General features: G+C 39.6%; 1 protein-coding gene across 1 annotated transcript; it reads right to left on the reverse strand.

Moving 5' to 3' along the window:
* Nucleotides 1-2,117: 2,117 nt before the first annotated feature.
* Nucleotides 2,118-22,453, reverse strand: tm9sf2 (transmembrane 9 superfamily member 2). Its single transcript, XM_063874832.1, has 17 exons — nucleotides 22,214-22,453; nucleotides 17,328-17,395; nucleotides 15,388-15,481; nucleotides 13,721-13,848; nucleotides 11,514-11,643; nucleotides 10,979-11,103; nucleotides 9,617-9,713; nucleotides 8,541-8,620; nucleotides 7,403-7,511; nucleotides 6,750-6,882; nucleotides 5,836-5,955; nucleotides 5,633-5,690; nucleotides 5,389-5,548; nucleotides 5,008-5,159; nucleotides 4,286-4,397; nucleotides 3,641-3,812; nucleotides 2,118-2,767 (listed from the first exon to the last, which is right to left on the reverse strand). The coding sequence occupies exons 1-17, from the start codon at nucleotides 22,328-22,330 to the stop codon at nucleotides 2,700-2,702; spliced, it is 1,923 nt and encodes a 640-aa protein (XP_063730902.1). The 5' UTR covers nucleotides 22,331-22,453; the 3' UTR covers nucleotides 2,118-2,699.
* Between the last annotated feature and the right edge of the window lie 782 nt (nucleotides 22,454-23,235).

Raw genomic sequence — 23,235 nt, forward strand, 5'->3', positions numbered from 1 at the left:
CTGCTCATAATAAAACTAAAAGAACTATTCAACAGCGCTGTGGATATCCTTCTGGAGGGCTCTGGTGCAGGGGCGGCAGCCTTCTCCCTGAATCTGGAACCTTTTACTTTATCACTTTCACTTGTTTAATACTGTAAAACAACCAACACATCTGTTCCATCTGTCTCCATTGAGACCTTTAAAAAGCAAATAAAGGTCAAATGGTCAACTCATACACTCCAGCACTTCGCTCTGCATCAGCCAATCAGGGTGCTACTCCCTCGCTGCGAAGGTACCAGGTACACCCCAACAAAAACTGGCCTGTTTGCGATCCTGGCTCCCAAATGGTTGAAAGAGCTTCCCCCTGATATCAGGACAGCAGAGAGTATACATATATTCCGTCGCAAACTGAAGACCCACCTGTTTCGCTTGGACTGTTGCGAATAATAAAAAAAAAACGAGTTTAATTTAAGCAGCAGCACTCACAATGATGTTGCTCATTGAATGAATGTCAGCACGGTTCTTGTTGTCCTTAGTTTGAATCTTGATGGTTTATCGCACTTATCGTAAGTCGCTTTGGATAAAAGTGTCAGCTCAATGTAACGTCATTTTATCCTGTGTAGATAAAGCCTTCCTCTTTGGGACTCACTAATACACTTCTATTTTTTGGGCTGCTGGTTTGTCCTCTTACCAGTTCTCTCCACTGGCGTCCACCCTGTTTGGTTTGCTCTATTTGGTTTATCTCGTCTTTGTAATCATTTTTCATTTAGTTGCATAAACAAACCATTTTTTTGTAACTTCTCCTATGTTGTAAATGTGTCAGGCTACGAGCTGGATTGGGACAAAAGCGTCTGCACTGTGGCATAAACACTTCATATGCACAAACTGATTAGTGTGTTTTTCAATTAAGAATGAAGATTAAAATGGACTCACTGCAGTTATGATTGATATATTGGTTTATGAAGCTTACATTATAAACACATTTTCTCTCAACATTCAGAACTGACTGGTCTTTTAGAGGGGCGGCACAAGAGTCAGGTGTTCAAATTGCGCGTTGTTGACAGTCACTTTCATATTAATGTATAAACCTGGCATTTCTGCTGAGCCCCTGGTGTCATGATCCCGCTATAACTCCATATTGTCATATCGTCCATACATTAAATGTGGTTATTAAGTCAGAAACAGAATGGGTGTCGTCACTGCCTCACTTAGCACAAGTTCGCACTTAGCACTACGTTTTTTGTAATGACCTTTTTATAGGAATATGAATGTATGTTTAGTACAAATCAGAGCAGGTATTCAATGCATATATAATTATGTTTTAAAGTTATAATGTTCAATAACGAGCAACTATAGGAATGTATTATAAATGTATCACACATATTATAAACATGTGTAATCAGTTTTTAACTTAACATTTCTACATTTTTAGAAGTGTTTATGTTTCCAGACGTCATTTTGTATTATTTATACACTTAAAGTCTTAAATCTGGTTACACTGCTCTCAAATGACTCTCACTTTTCTGAACTCTAGAGCTTAAGCTTGGAGAGTATTTAACCCCTGGATGAGGTAACATTTGTAACCCTTAACCAAAGATGTAGAGACCCTCTGACTGAGCTTGGGAAACTCACACTGACAGATTTCTTCTGGTCATCATTTCCTGCTCAAAACACACTGAAGACATCCTGAGGATAAAACAAGACGCTGAGCAGGACCTCGATGGGGAGCAGATGAAACTGCTGCTTCGCTGAGGCAACAAAAAGTAGATTTTGGGGAACAGGACAGGGGTGTGTCCTCAAGTTAGTTTCCCAAACTGGCTTTCTGTCTGATCAGGAGTATAATACTTGGATTGTTTTTGTCTTTTCCTGCACTATGGGAGCTTTCAAACTGACTCTGTTTCACCTTCAAGGCCTTTACTGAAGACATCCTCCACAAATCCAGCAGATGAGTCACCCTTATCAACACCTCAGAAAGAAAATCCATTCCATAAAATGCTGATGAGCACAAAGCACCCATTGTGAATCTCAAAATGAAATAAAGTAGGCTAAACTCAGACTGCTGAACTGTCCTGACCTATTTTGTCTTGCTTTTAGCACATGTTGGGACACACTGTGGAGACATTTGACACATGGACATGTTTGTTAAGAAGCAGCCCCCCGCAGCTTTATTTTTCTCTACCATTTCCTACATTTTGAACTCAGAGTGCATGGAGGATGGGACAGACGTAGACCTGATGTGGCTCCCTCTGTCGATGAGTAAGACTCCAGGCTCGTAGAGTTGTGATTAGTTTCAGATTATAGGCAGATACATGATGCATGTTCAAAATGACAACCCAGAGTACACATGCTCACACAAAAAACAGCTTAGGCACACAGAGAGAAGGCGGCAGCAGTCGTCTCCGGTTGAAGAAAGGGGGGGGGGGGGGGGGGGGGTGGAAAGATGGAAATGTTCAATGTTCCAGAGGTTCATGGGGAAAAAGCAACCTCCAGACATGTACAGTCTCTGTGTGTGTGTGTGTGTGTGTGTGTGTGTGTGTGTGTGTGTGTGTGTGTGTGTGTGTGTGTGTGTGTGTGCGTGCATATGGGCTTTTATGTGTGTGTGTGTGTGTGTGTGTGTGTGTGTGTGTGTGTGTGTGTGTGTGTGTGTGTGTATGTGTGTGTATGTGTGTGTGCATATGTGTGTGTGTGTGTGTGTGTGTGTGTGTGTGTGTGTGAGTCGTTCAGTCCACTTTGACCACACTGTAGATCTTGGTGACAAACCAGAAGCAGGCGAAGAAGCCGATGGAGCCTGAGGACAGAAGACACACACTTAATTATGTGGGATATTTCATTATTATTTGGTTTTATAACCCACAGCACAAAATCATGTAACATAATGTGTAAGAGCAATACATCTAATTATTTAAATAAGTAATTCAACATTTATTTTTTCCTACATTAAATGAATCAGAATTTATTGTAATTATTTTGGTTGTTTTCAAGGCGGTTTCGACCTGCTGATTATGAGATATTGGAGACTGGTGGTGGGGGGTTGGCGCATCAGATTGGCAAAGGTTTTTTTTACCAGAAGAACCAAAGGACAATCCACAGCGGGACCATTGCTCTTTATGTATTGTGTTATTGGAATAAAATAATATAATTATTATTATTATTTCATATCCTTGTGAATCCGTACTGTTTATTCTCTTCTCAATCTTACCTTAAAATAAAATAAAGCAACACGGGGCACTCTTGCCTGGACAAAAAAAAAACCTTTCCGGCTGATTCACAGTTTTATTTAGAGTTTCTTTTGCTGTTTTATTTCTTTATTTAGCAGCTACATTCTGCTGTGATGGCAGTGACATGTAACTCTATAGATGAATTGCTACTTATTTTATTCAGATGGGCACGTTTATTTTATTACCCTCCAGTCAAATCACTGCTCTTTAGTTCTGGAGTTGAATCCAGCACCAACACACACATTACACTTGATATCCTCTGCCTCAGATACTGTTTCATTAATCAAGACATGATGGTCTAAACATTCCATCAGTAATAAAACTAAGAAATCGCTCCTTTCTGAAGGTTCCCCCCCCTCAGAACTCTTTAACCCCTCAAAATACTCATGTTTGTTGCGTGAAAAACATCGACCCCGAGATTCCCTTGTTGTTATTCCACGCACCAGTGAAGAGGAAAAAGATGAGGGCCATGATCATGGTGTATCCGAAGTACAGGATGGTGCTGGCCAGGCCGGTGATCTGCAGCTTGGAGAAGAAGTAATGGATGGCGTAGATCAGGAAGTAGACAGCCGTGAAGCCGCTGGTCAGGAAGGAGCGCCACTGCCAGTGATAGTCCTGAGGGGAGACACAGCAGAGGGGAGGGGGGAGGGACTGTTATTTAAATTAAGACCCTAACGGAATGAGTGAGTGGCCCCGCCATACAGAGCCTGCTCAAAGCTGCCGAGTTAAAATACATCTGCTTATTCATATTGTTTATTTGATTTGAGATTCCCTATAGATATCTATCTTTCTACTGATGATATTTATATAAATAATAATAATAATACACAAGATTTTTATAGCGCTTTTCCTAATGCTCAAAGACGCTTGATATAGTGACTGAATATTTATTTATATAAGCTGCTGTAACAAAACATCTTTGGATCAATAATAATAATAATCAATCTCAGCCCATTCCATTACAGTCCAACCTGAAATAAAACCCTGTTGAAATCTAAAATGAACAGCTGATGATACCAGACAAATATCAGTATTATTTGAGTCCCTGAAACCTGATGATGTCACTGTGTCATTGATCTGCAGCTCACCTCGGCACAGAGATGGAAGTAGCAGAGCAGGATGGTGGCCTCAGAGCAGGTGATGACCAGGATGATGAAGACGAGGAATAGGAATCCGAACATGTAGTACATCTGATGGGACCTGCAGTACGGCACACAGCGCTACAGTCAGGACACACCAGTCAACACATCACTGTGCTGCCGTTGCTGATCCAGACTCTTCTCTTTAGGCCCGCTCCACTGGGTGGAGTTCCAGCAAGTCCAGAGTCGAACTGGTGGCAGTCGATAAAATCTCTAGTTCTGCCCACTAGGATCATTTATCTAGCATTAAGATGGACTGTCAAAGTGATGTGAAAAGTCATTATTTCTGTTAATGTAGGACTTTTGAGTAATACCCAATAATTAACTAGGATAATCATCCCTTTTACACAGTTTGTGTAAACCATATCTGACCAAATATTTATAAAAATGTGTCCTACTACATTCTATTAAACATGGACAATGTGCAATGTTTTTTTTTAAATATTCAAGATGAGAAATATTCCTTGCCGAACTTTGCTTCCATTTTTTAATATGTAGAAGTTTTAATACTCGCTTTGGGACATATAAAGGACTCTGATTCTGACTTCAGGTTTCAGAGTGTGACTGACATCACCTTTTAAACGTAGGGACTCCCCACAGCTCTGACTGAAAAAAGGATCAGATGCTCAGCTTTTCAAACCTACATTTAGTAGCACAAACTGCATTCTCACCATATGGAGTTTAGAATGAAGAAGAGCTGAATAAATATACATCCAAAAGGCAGGATCCCTCCCATGATGATACCGGGGAAAGGCTTCGTGTAGAAGGACTGCTCTGGGACCTGGCGAGGAATCTGATTGGTCCGCACAGGGTGTTCAATACCCTGAGAACAGCAGTCACAGCAGAGAGAGAATCAAACCGTCAGACACTGACACTACAAAAACATACATTTAGATTGTTGGAAGGTGGTGGACAAGGAAATCATCATGACACTGAACAACATGTTTGCTTGTTTGTTTGTTTGTTTGTTTGTTTTCATAATGACTTGCTGTCTGTTAACCTCCATGACATGAATACAACAGTGCAACAGGAATAAATGGACGTTCACTTACTGTTTTCTTGAAGCCAAAGTATGCGCCTAGAAATGTGAGTGGCACTGAGATACAGAACCAAAGAGCCAATATGGCTACCAGGGTCCCAAAGGGCATGGCTGCTGAAGACCCTTCCCCCCACAGGATCAGGTTCATCACAAAGAAATCTGCAAACACCACCCTGCAGAGACGGGAGGGTGATATGATTAATGAAGCACAGGATCAAGTGCTGGGTCTAAATATTTTCTCATGTTAGCTGTCTTACCCAGGGCAGAGGAAGGCTGTCAGCAGGACATTGGTCTTCCACTTCTCTCCTCCGAAAGCTGACATGGCAAATTAAAAAAGCACGTCAACCAAATGTAAAGAAAACAATTCAAACCAACTGTATAATGAGATGATCAATAACTGCAGCTCTACCTGGGATTTCTTTCTCCCTTTCCCCTCAACATGAATACCTCTCTCACTTACATTTGTAGAGGCGGGCAGCCACATATCCAGCAGGAGTTCCCAGGAGAACCCAGAGAACCACAGCACAGGTCATCAGAGCGCCACGGTTCGCCGGGGAGAGGAACCCGAGACAGGCGAAGACTACAGAGGGGACAGGCAGCATTAATACACCTTACAGATGTAACGTTAGGACACAGTGGGTCAGTCTTAGAGTCCAGCTGCTGCTCATATTTCAGCTGAACACTCTACCTTTTGAACAAAATAATTGTGTGAGTAGAACTTTTATCAGTCAAGAAATAAACTTCATAGTGCTCATTCACTGTTTCTAAAGGATGTCAAACATATCTTAGACCTTCCTTTACTGACATTTATTGTTATCTATCAAAACTAAACAGCAATTCTGAGATATCTGGGGTAGAATAATATTGGTCGCTATATTTTTAGTTTAAAACGGCGCTATAATGTTCATTTCCATGTGTATACCAGTATTTTGTACCTATACTGTGACATGTCTCCATGCTTTAATGTTCAAAAAGCTCTTTATTTTTCTCATACTTTCTGCAGCACCTCTTCTCACCCTCTGTCTGAAACCACAACCCAGTCTGCTCTGATTGGTTAGCTGGCTGGCTCTGTTGTGATTGGTCAATCTTACAGATGTCCCGCCCTTAAGCCTATCACGTATAATGTGTTGGAGCGCTAATCAATAGAAGCATGAGTGTTACGTAGAGATGTCACTTTGTCACGGAAGTAAACAAAGGCATCCAATGAAGGCAGGGGGGGGGGGGGAGTGTGTGGGAGAGAAACTCCCTCTGAAGGGAACACAGGGATTTTAGCCTTTGCAGACCATTTACATGCACACAAACCTAAAGAACACGCTACAGGAAAGGGAAAACCCCATAAAGCATAAAAGGGCCTCTTTAATTCAAGAGACATACACAAGGTTATGAAGGTCATGATGGAGAGCTGGGTTCCAGAGCCGAGGAAAACGGACAGCAGCATCCCCTTCCTCGGAGGTCGGAAAACATCTCCATGGACCAACTTCCATCCGAACTCCTCCTGAGCATCCTCCTGCAGAACAACACAAGAGAAGAGGAGATGAACTTTCATTGATCCCAGCAGGGAAATTCAGGAGTTACAGCAGCCGCAGGATAAGAGAGGACCACATGGTAGTACACATGGAAATAACACAAGGATATTAAGAATTAAAAAACCCAGTGTGAATCTAAATAACAAAAATGACAGTTCAACTCTGACCATGGGAATTTACGTACAGCTCCGGAAAAAAGAGACCACTCCACATGTTTCTTAAATCTTTATCTCTACATGTATGGCAGCCATTCCACTGTCTGTTGACTTCCAACAGAATGTTGTCAATAGTTTATAGAATACAATAAAATCATTTAACTCAAAGACAAACCTATACATAATTAAACAAGAGAAAATGATAATGCTGAAGGGGTAGCTTCATTTTTTCTGGGGCTGTAGATACAGATATGTGAGCAAGGTTAAATATAAACATTTAAAGGTGCAGGTATCAGAGCTTCTTTGAGTATGTTTCATGCTACCACCCCCCCCCAGAGGTACTCACCACAGAGTCCATCTGATTGTATCTGGCAATATCTTTATGCAGAGTCCTCAGCATGATCATGGCTACCATCCCAGAGAGGAACAACACGATCACCAAGGAGTTCATGATGCTGGGGACGAACAGAGAGAATCCCAGTGAGTTATTGCTGTTAGACCCACTGGTATCATGACTAAGCTAATAGAGTGGTGCAGTGCTAATGTGTTTTTGTAGACCGACCCAGAAGTTAGCATCACAGAGGGACAAAAAGAGATGGTATTTTTTAATATTGCAGTACGAGGATCTCCACATATAAATACTACTTAACAATGGTTGAAACATAAATTCAATTATGTTGTGTTAGGCTATAAATAAACTGCATCACAGTCCCACTTCCCTTAGCAAATGCCTTTTTTAACACACTGTTATACGACTGGCGTTTGTATAGCTCAGTTGGTAGAGCTTGAGGCCATATACTTGTGGTTTGATTCCCATGCGGACGACCCAGGTTCAAATCCTGCATGAGACCATTTGCCGCGTGTCATCCCCTCTGTCTCCCCATTTCATAGCTGTCACTTCATTAAAAGCACTGGTTGCCCCAAAAAAAGGACACTGTTTGACACACTCAACAGTGGGTGACAACGTTAAAATCTCTTCTCAGCTCTTTGTGTTAACCACAGATCTTTTTACAGACAAAATAAAAAAACATCAGGTGACTAAATATTCTAATAATAATAATTCTGCTATAGCTGTAAGCCTGCTGGACAGGACTCCTGCTGGATGGTGGGACTGTCGTCTATAGAGGAGGAAGACAGGCGGAACCCCCTTCACCCTGCTGTTGTTGAAATAGTTTCAGAGTCTGCTTTGCTCTGATTTAAAGTGTGAATGCAAGATAAAGAAACTCCTCAAACTGAGAGCGTATATAAAGCAGATCATCTGGAATCTTGCTTTCTCACCAAGCTTGGGTCAGCAGTTCCCACCTGTCCCTGCAGGATCCCATAACGTATTACAGCTCTATGTGGTTGTTAATGAAATTCCAAACAGTACTGATAGAAGAAATACAACAAGGGCTCAAAACCACAACTAACTATTGGGAAAAGGATTATATACAAGCTGCAGATTGTGGAACTAAATGATTGTCAGTGTGTGTTAAGAGTCTTACCTGAACCACTGGATGTTGGTGTGAGGCATTGACTCCAGGATGTAGTCCCATCTAGATGCCCAACGAATGGTCTTGTCCTCCTACACACAAGTGCACAAAATGTTAAAAAAGCGATATTATCTTGAGTGTTCGGTTTTTGTGCATGTCAATGCTCTGCAAAACCTAGAATTCCTAATAAAAGGGGGAAATTCCATCTGCTTCTAATTGGAATTCCAGTGTCCCTCACCTGCAACAGTTACCCAGGTATATGTGCTTTTTGACACATTCATAATTTCCCTCTGAAGCTGTGATGGTTTATCTATTCATGCCTGGTGCACAATATACGGTGTGTGTATGTGTGTGTGTGTGTGTGTGTGTGTGTGTGTGTGTGTGTGTGTGTGTGTGTGTGTGTGTGTGCTCGCTGCTTGTTCACACACATTAAGAATCCTTACCGGAGCTTCTGCTGTTTACGTCGCTGACGGGCGGACCGCTCCGTCTGTGCGCTGTGACTCTCGTGCGCTTTCTACGTGTACAGTTTAATTTATATTTCAACGGTTCATTATAAATGTAATATATTTACAACTGAGCCTTCTTCCTCAATAGCTCCCACCTTAGTTTGTATGCTGGTGTGTCAGGATTACTCATGAAGAGAAATACTGTATCGTTCAGTTCCAGGTACCGGAGAATAAAGGGTTTTGTAGACACACTGATCAGTCAGTTGTGATGCACATGTGTCAACTATAAAATGAGGCATGAAATCATCAGGTTGTTTATAATGTTTTGTAAAAAGATAGGTAAATAAATGTGAACATTTTCATAATTTACTTTATTACACTAAAACCAAGGGAAGGACTTGTGGTTATCTATAGGATTTATTCTCTGATTTTACTGCTCCGGCCCACTGTCAGGAGTTTGGTAGAAGGCCAAGCTCTCAAAGTGGAGTAAGAGTATATTAGTGTGGAACATATGAATAAACATGAGACAGGAAGGATTCAGGTGTTCAGTCTTTAACCAACTTAAAGCTAGATCTGTTTTTCCACTTTTCTAAAACTCAGCATGCAGCATTAAACACATAAAGGGGATTCTGTTGTACTGACCTTAAACTTGATGGAGTAGGTGTATTTGATGTCAAACAGTCCTGTTTGTTTGTTTTTCAGGAACTTCGGCCCCCCAGAACAATCAGAGCTCTGAAAGCTGCAAGAGACAAGATACACAGACATTTAAGCATTAGAGTCCTGTGTGGTGGCTTTTTTATTGGTCAAACGTGGATACAGACTCAAAGCATTCAGCTGTCTTTGTCCTATTCATACACAGAGCAAACTGTCTGCAGAGGGAAACACATAGACTGGAGTTGGTGGTGCAGATTGAAACACAGAGAGAAGAAAGGGGTGGGGGGGTCCAGCCTGGAGATAATGAAAGGAGCATTCTGGCAGAATCAGGATGTTCTCAGTTGAACAGAAGGTGAAGGTGAAAATGTTGGTTAACTAACTGAGAAGAACTACCAAAATATTAATGCACACTACTAAACGCCAGTGGTTTATAGTAACTAAGTAGATTTACTGTGCTGTACTTAAGTACAATTCAGGGACTCCATCTTTTGTTACTTTTAACTTCTACCCCACCACAGTTCAGAGGTTAATCGTGTAGATTTACTCCACTACATTTATTTAATACCTTTAGTTACTTTACAGATTTGGATTAGTGATGTGAAATATAAAGAGCACACCTGGAGTAAATTCAACAGCATACATTTATATTAGTCATATTCAAATCATATCATATTTTGAGAAAATAATGACGGTATTTTTGTGGACCAGAGAGCCTTTATTAGAGATGAGTAGAGTTGAAAGGCCGAGACAGAGGGGAGGACATTGCCTGAATATTCGGCCACCTCGGGATTTTAACCAGCTTACTAGGCAGATAGAAGAAGCCAGTTCAAAACAGTGAGTTATCCAGCGGCCCATATGATATTTATTATTTTGAAATGGGCCAATCTGCATAATGAGTATTTGTTCTTTTGGTTCTTTAAGTACATTTTGATGCTAATACTTAAGTAATTTTACTTTTGACATTTTGATTGCAGGACTTTTACTGTAACAGAGAATTCCTACACTCTGATACAAGATGTGTGTACTTCTCCAAACTCTGCTTTACGCATACTCATCGCAACAAAGCTAACATTTCCATATTCGATCAATTTAATTAAAAAAATTACATTCAAATTGAAATATCAGATACTCAATTATCCACAGTACAATACGATGACCCCAAAACACATGGACAAATAGATTAAAAATGAAACAGTGAAACGGTATAATCAGTGGGGAGTTTCTGGCAAATTCAGTAAAAGAACCAGAAGATAATAATATATGCAATATAGGTTTATGAAAATGACAACAGTACCACAAGTATGAGGTCTTATAATCTATATTGTGCCACATTATTTAAAACTGCCTTACCTTTTGGGTTCAACCTTGGCAGCAACCAGCCGAGCTCCCAGCTGTTCATGCTCCACGATGTGGAAATGGATGGTGATGTCCACGTGGTTAAAGATGTAAAACGAGTCCTTTTCATTAAAGTTAGACTGGAAAACAAAACCAAGACACAGAGCATGTTAAAAGCAAAGATGGGGTGGCAGTGAGTTATTTCAGTTAATCTGTGTAGGATATGAACCATTGAGACTGAAATGCTATTCACTATAGTCAGACTGAAGCCCTCCTTTGTGCCCCGGTCAATCCTCACAGTAAACACAGAGCTAAATCTCAGATCAAATGCACGCTAAAGGGTTTTTGAGCATGATTCTCTCAGTGATTGTGATGTGTGTGAAAGGTTTCTTTTGTTCATGCATTGTGTCTTGATATTTGTCCATGTTTGATGTTACAAATGGAGCTGCTGTGACCCAAGTCAAATTTCAGTTTTGATCTGACCATTCAAGTATTATAGTATCGTAATATCAAAAAAGACACTTCGAAACCGAATCAAAAACTGACTCACATTGACCACGCAGGCGTCTTTGGCTCGTCCCGCCTCTGTGACGTAACAGCCAATCGGGAAACCAGGATTGCAGAACTTCTGCTCGTCTTCCACATCGTAGCACCAGGTCACAGGCATGTTATCCACAATCCTGCACACACAAACACACGTGAGCATAGACAATATAAAATGACAACAAGGGACCTAACAAACTATATTTATTCACAAATGGTTTAAACAGTACACTCAGGAGGCAGAATGGACACCAAACAGAAAGTATCTGCAATATAAATAACTGACACATCTAGAAGTGAGAGCGTTCATGTATTATACAGAAGTATTACAAGCTAAAAACACCTAACACTAACCAAATACCCTAAAAAACTACGCTGACCTCCCCTTATCTACTGAACGGTCACAAAACATTTGTCATCAGTTAACAATAAAAAAAACGAGACTTTGATTAAATGCATTTTGTCATAAGTACACATCATTGTACTACGTATGTTAGTTGAACGCAATAGTATTACGTTTAAATAAAAAGGTAAACTAAGGTAAGAGAAAAAGGTTAACGCTGAAGTTGTCTCTTCATTTTTTCCGCGGCCGTATATATATACATATAAGCAGCTTCTAACGTCTGAACGTCTACAGGATGTTTAACAGAGGTGGGAGAAGTACTCAGATCTTGTACTTGAGTAAAGTAGAAGTACCAGACTGTAGGAATACTCTGTTACAAGTAAAAGTGATGCATTCAAAATGTTCCTCAAGTAAAAGTACTGAATAAACACATCCTTAAATTGTCTTTTAACAGGAATGTCACTTTTACCACCTCAAATCAGACCCTCAATAACTTTCCACCCACAGCTACTTCTTTTATCGGCATCTATTCTAGTTTATTTTTTTTACTACCCGTCATTGTCAAAAGCACTGATTTTAAACCCCTATAATCTCTATCATAAGCGGCTCAGGGTAGAGATGGATAATATTTGCTAAGCACATCTGTTTTAAACACAACAGAAGCTGTCATTATATCTATAACAGCAACACTCTGCACCTACTGACCAACAATGGCTGTGAACCCAGAAGCTGCAGGGGCTGGATTGTTTATACTATGAAGGGATTAATGTTGACGCAACAAACAACTACAGAGAAATGAGATTCAGAGATGACAGGCAAATACGCTTCCATAAGAAAATATAGACCAAGGAAAATTCCTCATATGTGTAAACCTACTTGTCAATAACCTGATTCGGATCCTTATGTTTTTGCTGACTATGAAACCGTGCTCTCATCTTGAGGCTGATATTTGGAGTTGCTGGACAAAATATATCTTAGCATCAGCCTGTATATGAGACATTTAGGGAACATCGATGTGCAGGGGCCAAAAATGTAGGGAGGCTTGAGACTTACCTAGTCTTCATCACACTGTTGGTTTTTTAGATTTGAATTTGTCATTTGACTTTACAAACATACTGGAATTGCTCAACATAAAGTGACTTTGAAACCACGGTGTCAGAGGGAGAGATACCGTAGGTCCTTCCTTCCTGCAACGGTCAGACTGTAATATCTCTGATGTGCAATAAAACTGCCTTTAAATATAAAACGTGCTTACGTGCAATTTACTCTTTATTTTCTTTTGTTGCATTTATTTACACTTATTTTAAATCACCAGCTCCATCTCTATTTATTTGATGGTAATGCTGTTGTTTCTTTACCATGGTGTACCTTTCTGGAGTGTTTTAGAACTAAATGTGTTTTTATAATTCATAACGTGCGCCTACTTTTTTATATAATATCAGTCAACTCTTTTTACTTTCCTCTGCACTGGACCTCTCCTGCTGGAATGCGGAACATTTCCCATTGTGGGACAAATCAAGGATTTCTGATTCAGTTTAGCTTCCCCCTGTTGGCATGATTGTACATGATTCATTATGACTTAAGACGTGGCATAAAGCTAACACTGTTATATTCATTTCAGGTGTTTAAACACACATGCAAGATCCTCTCAGATGTTGTGTTTGAACACAGGCGCACTGATTATTGATAGAAGTGACGCTGACCAGAATTACAGCTTTTCCAAACAAACAATAATGAGGTTTTGATTGCAGTGTGTGTGTGTGTGTGTGTGTGTGTGTGTGTGTGTGTGTGTGTGTGTGTGTGTGTGTGTGTGTGTGTGTGTGTGTGTGTTTCCTTCACTTGAAATGATTATGACAGTGGATTCTACGTACCAGTGATGCTGGTAGTTGAGTAGCATGCCCTTCTTCAGGAATTCCAGTTTGCTCTTGTCTGATGGTTTGCTGGTGTCGTAGGTTCTGTTACACACCGACTGACACACTGCATCCTTCTTAAACTCAAACTGACACACAGGACACGGTCAGTGCTCAGATAAGTTTGCCATCATGATATACACAATGCATCATTCCCCAACGTTTACAAAACAAAAAACAAGTTACATTTGATATAAAAAATACACAGGATTAACAATGTCACATTTTCATTGCACTCCTTTGACATTAGTCTTTGTCTGGGTTAATATGTCCTGTTATGACTTATAAAAGGGGTGCAATAGCTTATGTCTCCCTAAAGGTACCCACAAGAACGCAGGAACACTACTTGGCTTCACACCAGGTCAAATTTAAAGATCAGTATCAAATCTGTGTGTCCTGCATGAGAGCTGTTCCTCACAAAGATGCAGGTGTCACGCTTTATCAATAAAAGAAAAGCTTCCATGGAAATGATGACAAATGCTTACAAAGCTAATGAGTAGTAGTGTCTATCATGTGAGTGCATATTAAATATCCATCCTCCAATGTCTGTAGAGCTTCTGGAAATACTTGCTCTTAAAGTCAGTGGTGGAAACTCACAACATTTACTCAAGTACTGTACTTAAGTTCAAAAAAGGAGGTAATTTACTTGAGTACTTTTATTTTATGCTACTTTACACTTTTACTCCACTACATTTATTTTGTAGATTAGTTACTTTGCAGTATTAGGTTCTAAATACAAAATATAAATTAAGCAATATGTTGTCATACTGTATCTTATTATACGTTATACTTTCTAGTTAAAGTCATTTAAATAAACCCAACTTGTATCAAATATTTCGTTCTCTCTGTCTGTACACACAAACTGAAAGATTGACAATAAAGCTGACTTTGAGGTAATGAACACCTTAATCCACCTATTGTTTTAATACAAAAATATCAAATATATTGTGCTTAAATGGATCTTAATGCATAACGAGTACTTTAACTTTTGGTACTAACACTAGACACTGAAGTATTTCTACTTTTTCTCGGTAAATCATTTGAGTACTTCTTCCAGCTCTGCTTAAAGTGGACTGAAGCAGCGTAACACATCAGTGTTAAGTGTACTGCTAACTGTGAACACCTCCTGAGGACCAAATGGGGGACTGTCCATGCAGAGAAAATGCATTTATGAGGCAAAGTATCCTTAAATCTTTGAGATGGATGTGACATTTTCCTTATTAGACTGTGTAATAACTGCCTTGTGTCTTAATAACCCAAATAAAAGGTTACTAAAAAGGGAGCCTTTTTTTTCTTCCTGCTACCAAAAGCTGATGCCTTGTTACCAGATTGGCATCCACTTTTGGAAGTTAGTGTTCCTCTCTGTTCAGTCCCCTCCAGCGGTTCCTCAGTAACGAAGCTAGGATTTTGTGATATATAAAAAAGATTTGCCTGTCGACCCGGGAGCACAGAAACGTGGCTCATCCTAACCCTTACCTAAATATAGGACTGCATACATACCTTCTGTATCTATTTGTTTAAGAGTGTAGCCAATGAAAGCTCTTCATTCATGGAATTCAATTGCAGTGTTGCAGAGAGTGTGTGTGTGTGTGTGTCTGTGTGTGTGTGTTTCTGAAGATGTGTATTACCTTGTATGGTGAGGGTTCAATCCTCTCCCCAAAAAGAACCTGGCCCAGATTCTCTGATGGACGTTTCATTTTTTCCTCTGAGCAGAAGTCGAACCTGCATAAACAGTGTTCAATGTCAACGTTTTCAGGGGAGGACACATTAAACCGCGTAGCGTGCACACACACTCCAGGTAACACAGCTGCAGCCGCCGAGAGAGCAGCGACTGAGCTGTCCCCAGCATCTGAAGGTGAAGTCCGTTACCCTGCGGAACATTCTGTCCTTGTATTGATTTAAGTAAAGACACAAAGAGTTTAATACTCAATATTAAAAACGGCCAACAACACACAACACAGTGACAGTGCTAGGAGATCGATCATTTTGATTTTGTTAGCTAAGCAGTTAAAACACTCAGGTTACCCTTACATGTCACAGCAAAGAAGGAATAAATTAGAACAGGTTACATCGTATATGTTTACTGCATAGACGGTAAATAGAGATGTACCGTCAAACTGAGGAAATACAATTTGAGTAAATAGTGTGAACACAAAGGGTTTAATGTTTTTTCTTTTCTGGTTTTATTTAAGTTTATTTAACTTCTACATTGCCCTACAGTGTAATGTATTACAAGGATTTTAACCAGTGCTTTACATCTGGACTCTTGCTGGACAGAGTAGCTGGAGTAATTCAACAATACATGAAAAGAAAAGGGGATATTGATTATTGTTTAAGCACAAAAAGTCAGAGAACTGAAAAGGAGGACAAGAGAGAGGGAAATGAAAAGGGAGAGGAGAGAACACCGGAGGGCCCAGGAGGGTCAGAACAGGAGAAGGCCACAGCAGGAGATGAAGATAAGAAGACAGAAGAAGAGGGTGTGAGAAATGAAGAAGAGGGTTCAGACTCAGAAAGAGGGACAGAAGCAGGAAGTCAGAGGGAGGCTGAGGAAGATGGCAGGGAGGCAGTTGCCATTCTAGCTGGACCACATGGTATGTGTTTACACCCCCTCCATTACAGTAACATAGCATAGCATGTCACTCACATGAAATAACATGTTAATTCCTGCTTTCTGATTTATGTGTTATACAGGATTACTTGCACAAAGATTTACAAATGCCTCTTATTGTATTATTGATTATGATCACACTAAAGATATAAAACAAATGCCGTGCCCCCCTGCAAAAACTTCTTGCCACCCCTTTGCCACCTCATGTAAAATGTTCTAGATCCGCTACTTCGCACAAGACCTTTATCCTCTGTTCACACTGCTTACAGTCACTCCTCTGAACCAAGTGCTTCCAACGGTAGAAAACTCCAAACAGAGAAGTAAGCTCTCAGCTTTAGGAACAGATCCCCTAAGTGGTGCAGTGATCACCTATTTGTGTAGGGAAACCCAGTTAGCATCACAAGGGCTGCTTAAACTAAACGCAATGGTATTTTCCATTGGCTTTAAGTATTGAAGAAAATGTGCTCTTTGGCAAAGACAGGTTGAAACTATAATTACACATTTTATGTCTTCATAAGCTTGTATTAACCACAGACCTTCTTTTGGGCATCTAACCAAAAACTCCTTCAAATAACTGTTCACTTTGAGACCACTTTTGACCATGGACTCATTCAGATCCAATCTTACTGTAATGCAAAGTAAGGATTTTCATAACTGGAATTATTATTATAATTTAAGTCAAAGTCCACTTTATTGTCAAAGTTTCCACATGTGTTATACATACAGAAAACTGAAATACCGTTTCTGGCAGTCCCACAGTGCGGATACAAACAAATATAAAAATAAATTCTTTAGAAAAAGACAAACTTGGTCAGGGTTCCTTGCATAATAAAGAGAGAAGGGTTCATTATATAGATAGGAAGATGAGAAGGGTTCATTATATAGATAGGAAGATGAGAATGGATGGAATGCAAAAGTCACACAAAGAAACCACACATTGGTCAATTGTTTCACACTTACGCAGTATATTCATAAGGCAGAACCGACTCCACTGAATCCAGCCTGTTCACGAACAGCTCGATGGTGGGCTGGAACAACACAAAGCAGACAGACACATATTAGGCTGGTACTCTTTTTGGACATTTCAGAAGAAGAAATTGGACATTCATTTATTTGAATGCAACTTTTTAAAATAAATCATTAAAAAGTTCAAGCGGATACATGCGTAGACCTTATACATGCCACTGTTCCTCTTATTGTTCGCTGGTTCTCTGTGGGTGTCATATTGCATAGTAATTCAAGCCCCTTCATCACCGAGCCGGCAGTGGATGCAAAGGAAAAATAAGTCATAAAGAATTGGAAAAGACCTCATACCAAAGTATTTGTTCTGTTAATATAGTGCCACTATTAGTAAAGGGGCCCTATTCTGCTCATTTTCAGGTTTAAATTGATTTTTTCTTCAACTGTGACATGTCTCCATGCTTTAATGTTCAAAAAGCTCTTTATTTTTCTCATACTGCCTGTTCTGCAGCAACTCCTTTTACCCTCCGTCTGAAACCAGAGCCCAGTCTAATGTGATGGGTCAACTGCTAACGATGTCCCTCCCTTAGCCTATCACGTACAATGTGTTGGAGTGCTAGCCAATAGAAGTGTGAGTGTTACATAGTGATGTTAGCCTTTGCAGAACACTTAAAGTCACAAAAACCCTATAGAAACACTGCAGGAAAGGAAAACCCCCCAGGATCATAAAATGGCCCCTTTAATAAAATGACAGGGAGGTTTGTTGCCGAGAAGAAAAACAATTTGACCCCCAAAAAGTATTTATAATGTATAACTGCTATTTTCAATTACTCATCCAAAGTGTTACTGCCTTATTTTACTCTCTGTGGGTGTAATGTTCCAGACAAATCAGATTTGAAGGTAACCTACAAGTGACACAAGAAAGTAAAAGCTACATTTGAAGCATGAATGGGAACCATGCAAGTGCCTGAATCTCCCACAGGGTTCGGCAAAGGCTTCATAATAAAAGCTTTGTTCAGAATGAGGGAATCCATTCAAACCATGTACGTATGAGGAGAACTGGTTACAGCGCTCATACCTTTGCTCAGTGGCTCAAGGAGCTAAAATGGCTCTACTTTCTATCAGGCCCGTAGAGTTTTCATTAAACCTCCCCTCCTAGCTGCTGCGTCTTGGCTAAGTCATATGAATGGGGGAAAATAACTCATTTTGGCTTTGGGCACATTTAACAACTTATGATTCAAATAAAGGCCATTCAAGTGTTGAGTGGACAGTTAATCAATGTAAAATTGTTATTGGTTTTATTTTCAAGTTCAAAATTTGGTCACAGGACATTGTAGAAAATGTCAGGGGTTCAAAACATTCTGAATATAAGCAGCAATTGGCTGTCTGAAAAATGACTTCTGCATTAGTATGTGTAACTCTGATAGAAGCAAAGGGATCTGAGATGTGTGCTCCTTCATGTGATTATCCTAAAAAGATTGTCTCAAATGAGCAGAAACAAAATAGGCTGCAAAAAAAAATCCCAGTGTGGGATGGATAAAGTAATTCTGAAAAGAGACACACCTTTGAGTCAGCCATGATCTTTTGAACCACATTTCCTGACATTGAAACCTTGTGCTTAGATCAGAGGTTGCGCTAGACTTTTTCATTGTCCGTCATTTTGACGGGCAGGGTCGTAAAAAATCCGTCATTGTCCATTATTATCTGTCATTGTATTTTAACTTTTAAATGGTTATATTAGGCCTAAGCCATAATGCTTATATTTAATAGCCTCAATTGTTTTTTATTGACTTATTGTCATAAAAAAAATAATTCACAGAACAAGCGTGTTTTAATAATAATTATTTATTATGCATTTCTTTTCTGACGATCAGAACTTTTTCAGCTGTGAAAACATAGCGGCTGTGCCTTAGAACGATGGGCTATTTTAGCCGAACGAAGTCAATTATAGTGAAAATACAAACAGCTCAAGCAGCTCAAACTTTCCTTCTTGGCCGCATGGATTTGAACAGTGCGCTTGCCTGCGTGTAATCAAAAGTGTCAATGGATTCTGCTGCCGAGGCGATTGACATTAAATGCTGCGCCTTTGCCTCCGACAGACGACTTCTCGTGGCGGTTTTTATTTTATTTTGAAGGCTGAACCCCCGCTCAGCTGCAACACTAGACACTGGGATAACCAGCGCCACCTCAGCCAACGCTCTAAAATCGGGAAACATTTCCCCTAGCGAAGTGATGAGCAGCCGACAGGAGCCCCTGAACGAGGGATTTCCCGACCCTGCCAGCACTCTCTTCATCGGGAGAAAATCCCTCTGCATGCGGTACAGGAGACAGCGAAGTGACACAAACGACTCAATGCATCTCTTTTAAATAGCAAAATTACGCCCACATGCTTTCTGCAGATGATTGAGAAGGGGAAACAGCCCACTGAAACAGGTAGATAGCCTACACTACTGCAGCCATAGGCTACATCTCAGACTGTGCTAATGGCACAGACCGCTAATGGTTTTAAATCGGAGCATGGCTTTGAGTGCGATGGAGCTGAATTTGCGCAGCTGGCTACAATGTATCGACCCACTGAACACCAGAACAGCCGTAACGTCGGCTCAGATTGAAAGTTGGTGTCGGCAATGAAGCTTATGCAGAGTAAGAAAACTGTCACAACTTGCCTGGTATTTCAACTGTGATTTTTATTGTTGTGTTTATTATTGGTAATGATCATTGTAAAAATCTGTCAAAATGACGGACGGCCTTCAGATTTTTCCGTCATAGCTAAAAAATATCCGTCAATGACGGACATTTGTCGGTTAACGCGACCTCTGGCTTAGATGGAACTATAACTCACATATCTAACAGTGACCTTAGGTTGGGGATGGGGATCAGTTCCCAGTATATGTGACCATGTAGAAATTGCTACAGGCCTACCTGACTCATGGAAAATGAAGTCCAAACCCTACTGCACAAATGTTCACAGAGCATGGTCTGACAAGCTGCCTATCATGGGATCATTAGGGAGGTTATTATGTTAACTGAAAAAGATTCCGATCAAACCCATCTTTCCATATTTTTGCAAAGAAGGCACATTTACATTTTTGTAAAATATACATTTTTAACTGTGTATGTTGTGTTATTCAAAAGTAAAGCATGATCTACTCGTACATGATGTGCCTCTGGTTTAACAAAAGGGTCTCAGCTAAACAGGACAGTTGGTGGTTTGTCATTCAAAGTTTGGTATAAGCAAAACGTTGCAAATGATATATAGTATGTTCTAAATATGTGTTTTCAAGTCTGTTTGAATGATTAAATTAAAGACTATTAAATGAACATTTGAGCTTTGTGCAAGTTTAGAGGCCACTGACTATCACAACTGATACTGGACACATCAGTGCGGTCTGTCAGTGATGTGGGTAAACAACCGACTTTAGAGTCTGACATAACATAGTGAATTTAAATATCAAACTTCCCTTATATTTAGCAACAAGCAAATGGGTCCAGCTGACAAAATGTAAAGAGGACTTTTTCATATGCTTCTATATGGGAATTATTTTGTGTCCCACCCACTGCAGGACACCCTGTCTGCACTCTGCAGCTCCTTCAGTGGTCCTTCCTTCCTGCAGCGGTCAGGGTGTAAAACCACCATGGCCTCTGGTAGACCACCACACATATAACATCAAAGATTAACCATTCTGCTGTGCCATTTTCCTTATGTGCAATATAAACAGGATTGGGGGGGTAACAGAATACATGTAATAAGATAACGTAATCATGATACACAAAAAAGGTAACGGTATTCCATTACAACTACATTAACAAAACAAGTAACCGTTTTTTTTAATCGGGATTACGGCAGGATTACAATTTTACAAAGCATTTTGAAATTAATTGTTTTCTTTATGGTTTATATTTAGGCTACTTTAATTGTTCTTTATTCTAAATTCAAAAATAATAATTCATTGCAGTAGGTGGACACCTGATAATTAAGGCTACATTAGTATACAGTTAAGTAGAAAACTCTTATTGTTATGTATATTCTCTTATTTTTATTTATTGCATTGGATATTGAGTAATCCGAAAGTAACAGAAAGAAATCGGTGTAATTACTTTTATATTTGTGTACTCAGATTAGGTTACTGATCACATTTTTAAAGTAACCATCCCCACCCTGAATATAGATAAATATACTGCTTTATAATTATGATTATTACTGGCTCTATCTCTTAGTTAGACAATTCAACTACTGTAACAGATCTGTAAATAACTGCGCAATATATACTTTCACTTACTGTTATCTGTTCACACTACGTTATAAATGCTACTCTCATTTATTTATTTTAAATACTGCTACTGGTACTTATTGTTGTTTACCTGGATGTTTATTTTTGTAACTTGTATTTTGTGTAATTTTATCTTTTTATCTTCTATTTAATTTAATGCATGCCTCTTAATTCATTTTTCATTAAGTCATATTACTTTTTCTGTAACAATGTGAACGTCCCCTCTGTGGGACGAATAATGGGCTTCTGATTGTACTCTCTCACAATACAATCATAGAATTCAGGCAAATAAATATCAGAGTATTACTTATTCTGACATTCTAGCTAAACTGTCTAGCAATATTACGTTTGACGTTTTGTCCAGAAAAACGAAGTTACTTGGAGGTATTTAGCTAACCAGCAGCTAGCATGCTCTGTTTTTTATTACAGTATCCGTTAGCTTTGTTTGTTTTGGCTAAGGTTAGCTGCCAGATACATTAGAGCTGCTTATAAAAAACGAGTTCACCTTCTGCATTTACATGTTCTTCTCTATGCATTTGGTGAGTGTATCCTGTGTTGGTTGTTCAGTTTAGTTGTAGCCCCTGCAGCTGCTCAGGTGATGTTCGACATGTTTACCTTGCAGTCTGGGACCTGCTCGTTCCCCGACTCGCAGAAGCTGACGGGAGCCAGACCCGGGAGGTAGAAGCCGGCCGCCCGAGCCAGCAGCGCGGCTCCAAGCAGCCACCGCAACATCCTCACCCGGCGTGTCTTCACTCAGGAATTACACAGTTAACTTGCTCCTCTTCACAGTCTACAATGCATCAGACATCCACACCGGACAGCCACCAGCATCCGGTTCTGCAGCGGGCAGACACGTCACTTTCCGGAAGTCCTGCTTCGTGAAGCAGAGCATTGTGGGATCAGGCATTCCGCGATGTTGCTGCAGTAATATTCCCAGAGGTGGAATGTAACTAAGTATATATCTAATTACAGTACATAAGTACAATTATGAGGTATTTCACTTCAGTATTATCATGTTATGCTACTTTATATTTTTACTTAATTTTTACTCCATTACATTTTTTCCAAACAAAAGTAGTTTTTTAAACTTTCCAGGTATGGTTTATAATACAGGATTTAAATAAACAAATCATTATGTATTAGTAATGGGGTAGGCGACCCATCAGTATATCAAGTAATAAATGATCCCCCCTTTACCAAGTGCAACATTGACATCAATTCATTAATAATGAAAATACTTTTGTACTTTTATTTGAGTACAATTAAGAATACAGGACTTTTACTTGTTTCAGAGTATGTTCACAACGTAGTATTGCTACTTGTACTTAGGTAAAAGATATGAGTAGCTACCTCTTACACCTCTGAAAATTCTTATCTCCAGCATCCTTGTCCATAGCTGTGAATGTAAGCGTGAATGATGTAACCATAAACCAGTTCTGAAAAGTAATTAAGGACATTTACTCAGGTATTGTACTCTACCTTTTTGATATATATATTTACTTTACTTGAGTATTTCCCTTGCGTTGTACTTAATACTTTATTACTCCACTATATTTATTTTAACACTCATAGATACAAGTTACTCTGTGCCTATACACATGCTGATATGGTATAATGCAGTTATCCTAATCCAAACA

The sequence above is a fragment of the Eleginops maclovinus genome, chromosome 22 (assembly GCF_036324505.1).
Source record: "Eleginops maclovinus isolate JMC-PN-2008 ecotype Puerto Natales chromosome 22, JC_Emac_rtc_rv5, whole genome shotgun sequence".
Classification (NCBI taxonomy): Eukaryota; Metazoa; Chordata; class Actinopteri; order Perciformes; family Eleginopidae; genus Eleginops; species Eleginops maclovinus.